Genomic DNA, 6978 nt, shown 5'->3' on the forward strand with positions numbered 1-6978 from the left:
GTCGCGTCCCATGGAGTGGCCATACGCTGATCATCATTTACCATCCGCGTCGATGTTCGTGCAGACGCGCGAGACTCGCAATTTGTAAGGCGCCCGGACCCGCGACGCCTCCATTCTAGCAAACGTCAGGGTGCACGAGACAAAGCGACGGGTATTAATGCCGCCTCGACGCCCGGTCGTTATAACACCAGCGAGTTCCGAGGAAGGTCTTCAAAATGAGCTCACAGAAAGAGCGGGACCAAGCAAGACGACTGGCGAAGAATTCACGAGAGCGGTTGAAACGGAGAAAGGAACGCGCCATTCGGAACCTCCATGACTACGGTCTTCTATCCGGGGCTCGGGTTTTCGTGGTCGTTCAGGAAAGCACCGGTGACCTGACCGAATATCGAAATATATCGGACAGGAAGTTTCCACCCTCGTATGGCCGGCTGGTAGGTGAGCCATCCGTTGTCTGGGATCGAGAGTGTACTGAGATATCCCAGCGACAACTCTTCCCAGCCGGAAAGTTTCTGACACCCGAGAGTTTTGGCACATCGACAGCAGCAGCAGCTGGACCAAGCGTGACAAACAGTTCACTGGCTCCGTCGATAGTCCAGGATAACGCGCCAGTGGACCTTTCGGCGATGGACATAATGACCGACTTTAATCCCCTCGGGATGTTGGACAGCATGGGATTTCCACCGGCGGCCCTGTCTGGCTAATATCGCGGATATGTATGGTAGAAACCAAGGTCTATATATCCTTCACTTTTGTCTCGATAGCGATACAGTCGACCTTCCACAGAAAGTTTAAAAGGTTGTGCACGCCTCTCTGTTCTCTACGTATACAGTATATACCGTACGATTGCTACTCCCGTCGCCGACGAACGGTTTTTCTCCTCCCTCCCTCGTCCGTCTATCCTTCGACCCATGCCTTTTCCCTGCGTACTCTACGGTCTGTAGCAGCATCTCATTCTGTCCTGCCCAATCTTGACGGGGGCAGCCGGATACCGGCGTCACTTTCCCTCGCACAAGAAGGCCCGTCTCCGACGTACTGCCACCATGTCTGGCCCTATCTCGAGTTCGATTCGCCCGATGCGCAGGCTCCGAGAGGATGAGCAGTATGTCGCCATGGAATTCGAGCGTCATGCAGGCCACTGCAACCGATGCCGCAATCCTCTCGACGTTCTCCGAGAGGGCCGCTCACTCTGCAAGCGCGGAGACCAGTACGCCACCGACGTTGATAGTTATCTGTACTCGAAGAACGGAGACATATACTCTGCTATCGGCCGTAGCCAGCGCCGGCTTCTTCGCGTCTCGATCCTGCCCAACTACGTCGCTGCCCACGCACTCCTTGTCGCCATCGAGAACGGACTCCTCCTAAAGCACAAGTGCAAGGCACAGACGCCAGAACTGGACCCTCCGCATCACAGCGCCCTAACCGCCACTGTGACCAGCAAAAGGCCATCCTATGCCGACAAGAGATGCTGTGCTCCCGCAAACAGGGGATCACTCTATGACGCTGACACGGCTGACCGTGACGAACGAGTGAAAAAAGCCCCCCTCATTTACCACTCCATAAAACGCATGCGACAGCACGCCAGTCGAATCTGAGAACTTGCTATCACGATGTTGATGTAGTCATGATGGTGACGGCATGTTGTTCTTTGGTGCCATGATCGCGTTCAGGCTTCGCAGGTCGTTAGTTCAGCTAGACAACCCAAATTAGAATTACATGGACAACATGATACAGCTCACTGTACAGAATAAGAAAGGTCTCTCCCTGAAACGTGGCTATTTTCAGCATTACTGTGCCGCGGGCCATCGATTCATTAGACTTCTCCTATGTAATTTCATACTGAGAAAGTACTGTATTCAGTCCTATAATACAGTAACTCTGGGCTTTGTTTTACTATATCCTAAATTACCAATGTCGGCGCAAAATTTTAGCATGATACTGACCATACTGGTTTCGGTGGCTATGCAATGTATCCTATTTATCGACTTAGAACTCACATCTAGGCCAGTGTTGGATTCAAACGCGAAATCATCATAGAGGGATCTCTCTTTCCAGTACCGTATTCCCGCTTAATTATCCGATGAAATGCGACTTCTGCACCCCACGGTGCGAGAAGACAAACACTACTCTACTGACAGTTACTGTAATCTGGTATCAGCCGCCAAGAAGTACATACTTTTATATGCTATATATTCATGTTATGTTATCTGCTCAGCATTTTTGATGAGAGCCTCTCTATCAAAGCTTCTTCAACATCCCTGTTTCCTCAAATTAGCACGAGGATATAACCATCCTGAAGCTTCCCCCCCTTACCGCTCGTCCTAAACACGGCAAAGTTCAGTTGTTCCCTGAGTTGGTGGTTTAACCGGCTCAACCATGAATGGTTAAAGTCTTCCTTAGCGCCCTGAGAAACAAGATAGTCGTGTACTTGTTCTATCTTATCTCCAATGCCGGCTTGAACCACCCAGCCCAAAGCCGTGGTCCAGTCTTTATCTTCGGAGTTGATCCTTGCACCATGTTTGACAAGTAATTCCACGGCGTCAAGCTGACCGCGTTCAGCTGCCCAAGACAAGGGAGTCCGGCCGTGGAAATCCGTCTTGCCAACCTTCGCGCCATGTTCGATAAGTTGTTCTATAACCCGTACAGTACATGTATATGGCCATGCATAGCAGCAAGAATCAATAAAGTCATGCCCCGATGCGCTCGTTTTTGCCGGCGGAGGTTTGAGTTGATTCCGCAATGAAGATACTTTTGTACGATCACCGTTACGTCTCCCTCTACAATGGGCTGCAAACGAGTCCTCAAAATCTGACGATCAAATCCCCAGACTAGAAATTGGTGGGAATATCTACCATCACTGGCATATATAAAGGCCACCAAGATGCCTCTAAATCAAAGCAGATTAGCAAGTTCACAATTCCACCAAGAGCTCTCTGAAGATGGCACCGCGCCGGAAAATCAGGCGGAGTTAATAAGACTCTGCATCGTATGAAGACTCAGGCACGGGTAAGAGATGCGGAGACACTGAAGAGGAGGCTCAAAGATTTGCATGCGCAGTCAAATGAGAGTATCGCAAAGAGAAAGGCTCTGGAGAGCCAAATCAAGGAGGTCGAATAACGACTCCATAATCCGGAAATCACCAATCAGGATGAGAACGAAGCGCGGCTCAAAGCTTTATTCAATGAGCTTAATCAGTTGACCGAGAAAGAAGAGGCCATTCAGGCCCAGATCAAAGCTGCGGATGAAGAACAGCATGGATCCGAAATGGATGTGGATGATGTGGATCAAGGCCTAGGATCAGACCCCCCGGACTTCGCACAGACCCGAGAAAAAAATTTTCCGGTGGATGACAGCGACAAAAACAGCACACCCGGGAATTATGCGGATATAGATCCAGTCGATTTGACAAAGGACGATGATGAAGCTGAAGAATGGGGCCTTGACGGCGGGACGACCTTAGCCATAAACAAGGCCAGTAGAGGGCTAATCTATCCGAACTCCTACTGCGTGGTGACCGTCTGGGAATCCGCCCAAGCAGAACGCACTGTGGGTAAACTTACAAATATCCGCGGAGATCCCCACAAGAAAGCCCTGGAGAGAACGACGAGGGGGACTATATCCATCGGGGAAAGATCAAGAAGATCCTAAACGTTGCCTGGATGCCCAAACGGAAGATACGGAGCATCGAAGATCTTCTAGCCAACCCGACCGCTACTTGCGTGGAGTATGCTTTAACCTATTTACTACTAACGTATGAGCAGTGATGCGCTAAAAGTGAATGGCGCAAATGCCTGCTCCCACCTTATTCCCACTCCACCACCAAGCACCAAAGCCACGTCGGTGACGCGCTGAGATGATTGTTTGAACTTGCCCACGGTTACCTCTGGCTGGCGTAGACCAACTGCCTCCTCAAGACTTGATAAGACTGGCTTTCCAGGGTCGCATATGCTCGTTTTAGGTGCACCGGGCATGAAAGGCACCGTGGGATCCTCTTGACACCAGGGCGCCGAAGTATTCGTAAGATGCCCTGAGAGATTTCTTGGTTTTCCCTCCTCTACCGAATTGCCCACGTGGTTCCGGTGTAGATTCGATGCTGGGTGGGTAACTATGCCCAGGATGGAGGCGGATAGTCCAGTGGCGCTTCGAATAATTTGGCCACCCCTCTGAAACTGGACACAAACCATTATGGGCGGGCCAGGGATTCACTCTGAGCCCTAGATGGCACCTTCCTCTGCGACGTTGTGAAGTTATCGACGCGGTTGCCCGCCCACTGAACCGGGTCCCCATAGAACCATCTAGATCTGTCCATTATATCGTTCACCATAAGGGACCTGGGACGGACACTTGCGGACGTTGCGAAAGCTACCCAACCTGGACATATATTGAAGACTACATCTTCATAGAGTTTGCACCTATTGCCAGAGAAACGTACAACAGTATCTAACAGGACAGGGGGAGTGACCAAGCAAACGGGGCAGTCAGAAGAGCCCGTCTCTGAAAACATTTGTTTGAATAGAAACCGTCCAGCGTTCATCGACATCCGGTGAATAGTGGCAGTTAAAAATAAGAGCAGCATCCCTGTCTCCAAAATTCTTGCGCGGGGACCCCCAGGATGTGCGATTGGCAGTTGCGAATTGGGGGCAGAACGGGTAAGCGGCATCGATATAAGGCATGCCATCTTTTGGTGTCCAAGAATCCCCTGGTGATACGGCCTTATTGATATCCCAAGGGAGACGAAATTGCATTCCCAAAAATCTTAGGCCAACAGGGCCTGAGCTCAATGCGCCGCTGCAATCGAAAAGGTCAAAGTGCTTGACTAGGATACTTTCTCCAACCAAAGTGTAAACGTCAGGCTTATTGTGGTCATAGAGGCACAGACACTGTCTGATTATGTCTAGATCAAGGATGTCCTCGAGAGCAACCAGCGCTGCTGCTCTATCAACCTGAACATTTCGGCGGTCATTCCACTCCCTTTTGAGGCTATTCATTTGTCTGAGGCGTGTCGGATGATCCGATTTGGATGTTGGGGGTATTCCCACAACCCATGCCTCTAGTTGAGGAGGCTTGCGGGGATGGTAATGTTGAAAGTAAGCCTCGGGGTTCTGTATGCGTTCCTTCAACAATAAGGTGTCTGGGCCAATCATGAGGATTTGGCAGTCGTCGCGGAACCAGGGCTGAAATAATTGCATTGTTGGGTCGACGTCTCTTAAAGGATGCAGATAGTGTCTGCGGACCGACTCCGGCGGTTTGATTTTGAGCGCTGCGTGTAGTGCTGCAAGATTGGATGCCGACAGGTAGCCGATGATGAGCTCGGCAATTTCATAATACCCTTGATGCGTGAGCAGCGTCTGAAGCCAATGTTTTTTGCTTCTCCGCACGTCATCGTGGCACAAGGCAAGGTCCATTTTGATTGAGGAAAGAAGGCAAGCGAAAGGATGATGGTAGGATGGAAGCAGGCACAGAGCCCGGGAAATGTCCCGCGTAGAAGAGGGAAATAGAAGCAAAAACGGTAAGAGGGAATCAAGCTTTGAGCTTAGAAGAGGAGATACAAGAACACGGAAAACGGTCTGAGAAGAGATACTGTAAGGAAGAGATTTATACAGTTTGTTCATCCTGACCACCAGCACTTTGGAATGCGCGCATAGAAGTCCAGTTGCTCTTGTGAACGACTAAACGGATCATACGCTCTATTAGGCTCTTAGGATCCGCTGCGTGTCTCTCCAGATATCGAGAATGGCTCATAGGAACCTCAATCATGGTCCTTGGAACGCGAGGGTAGGATCTAGTGGTGGTTCTCCGGTTCCATAGGCAATACTGTACTGAAGTAAGGTCCCTTACTAACACATATGTTTGCAGGGCATGGAGAGACAAAACACTATTCCAGCATAGTACAGGATGGCAGTGAAGTACTGTATCAGGGTTGAAATGCCCGGGTATCGATTATGAACGCCGATATCAAGTAGAACCTTCCATTTGATTGCCGGGTATCTCTCTCTTGGAATCCCATATCTCGAGCATGGCGCTTGCTGTGCTTGAAAGAGAAGTCCAGAAAAACATTACCACAGCATAGATTCGTCATCGAGAGACCAAAGCAAAGTACTGTACTATACTCATGGGACAAGGGAGACACGTAGACAGTGAAGATCATGGACTGAAATCACTTCCGCCCTGCGAGAGGAGCTTACTTCCAAACCCAATACCAAGCGGTAAAATGTAAGAACCATCTAGACATATGATGGTTCTTGTCCTTTAAGAGATTGTGGAGAAGTCCCGCGACTCGTTGCCCTCCGGGTACAGCTGCGTCGGTGGAGACAACTATGCTGGTATCTTGTCGGAATTCCAAGTGAGTGGAGACCTTTTACTTCGTCGCATCCATATCCGCGACAGTACTGTAACCTGGGATACACTATTCTTGCACGCTTAATCCAAAGCTGCAGGCACCTTGAATTATTTGATTACAATAGTCCAACGGGATATAGCTTGGAGGATTCTAATCCGGCGACAATTATCCAGGCTCTTTCGTTACATGAGGATAGCCTCGAAAGTCTTTCATTCAACTTCCGCTCGAGAGACATTAGCGAAGGCTTCGACCAAGTTCCAAAGATCGGGTCTGTAAAGAAATTTCTGCGTCTCAAGGTCGATACTGTACAGTGAGATGCGACTTCTCATTCCCATTCAAAGATTGAGATTCTTTTCTGAACCCTAATGTTCCAAAATACACTAGTCCCAATTTGTGTTAGTGCAAAATATCCTTTGTTTTCAGACCGAATATTACAATACCAAACGTTTTATATGATCATGTGAGCTGTAATATGACAACTGCCAAATTTCGCCGCCGAACCACCATGACGTCACCCGATCCAGACGCATGGACTTCAACCAACTAGGTCTTAACAGAAACCCTGCGACAAGTACCTGCATTTTGAAGTATAGTATAAGGCAAGCAAAGTTAAATAAACTCATTAAAAGCCTTTGCCTATC

At 49.3% G+C, this 6978-nt stretch overlaps 4 protein-coding genes across 4 annotated transcripts; 3 read left to right on the plus strand and 1 right to left on the minus strand.

The window, feature by feature from the left end:
• Nucleotides 1-215: 215 nt before the first annotated feature.
• Nucleotides 216-701, plus strand: BJX67DRAFT_386667 (uncharacterized protein; the record flags this gene model as incomplete). The annotated part of the gene is made up of 2 exons (XM_071034117.1): nt 216-431; nt 483-701. 2 exons carry the CDS (start codon nt 216-218, stop codon nt 699-701), a joined length of 435 nt encoding a protein of 144 aa, XP_070880317.1.
• A 339-nt stretch (nt 702-1040) lies between these two features.
• BJX67DRAFT_386668 (uncharacterized protein) lies at nt 1041-1592 on the plus strand (the record flags this gene model as incomplete). The annotated part of the gene is made up of 1 exon (XM_071034118.1): nt 1041-1592. One exon carries the CDS (start codon nt 1041-1043, stop codon nt 1590-1592), a length of 552 nt encoding a protein of 183 aa, XP_070880318.1.
• Nucleotides 1593-3261: 1669 nt separating this feature from the next.
• BJX67DRAFT_386669 (uncharacterized protein) lies at nt 3262-3849 on the plus strand (the record flags this gene model as incomplete). Its single annotated transcript, XM_071034119.1, has 3 exons — nt 3262-3543; nt 3630-3721; nt 3759-3849. The coding sequence occupies 3 exons, from the start codon at nt 3262-3264 to the stop codon at nt 3847-3849; spliced, it is 465 nt and encodes a 154-aa protein (XP_070880319.1).
• A 486-nt stretch (nt 3850-4335) lies between these two features.
• On the minus strand, nt 4336-5354 carry BJX67DRAFT_368866 (uncharacterized protein). The gene has a single exon (XM_071030681.1). The coding sequence runs from the start codon at nt 5184-5186 to the stop codon at nt 4476-4478; it is 711 nt and encodes a 236-aa protein (XP_070880320.1). The 5' UTR covers nt 5187-5354; the 3' UTR covers nt 4336-4475.
• Between the last annotated feature and the right edge of the window lie 1624 nt (nt 5355-6978).

The sequence above is a fragment of the Aspergillus lucknowensis genome, assembly GCF_044049455.1.
Source record: "Aspergillus lucknowensis strain CBS 449.75 chromosome Unknown BJX67scaffold_139, whole genome shotgun sequence".
NCBI lineage: Eukaryota > Fungi > Ascomycota > Eurotiomycetes > Eurotiales > Aspergillaceae > Aspergillus > Aspergillus lucknowensis.

Coding starts and splice junctions, on each gene's coding strand:
- BJX67DRAFT_368866 (XM_071030681.1), bottom strand. CDS start 5,186: ATGCAATTATTTCAGCCCTGGTTCCGCGACGACTGCCAAATCCTCATG.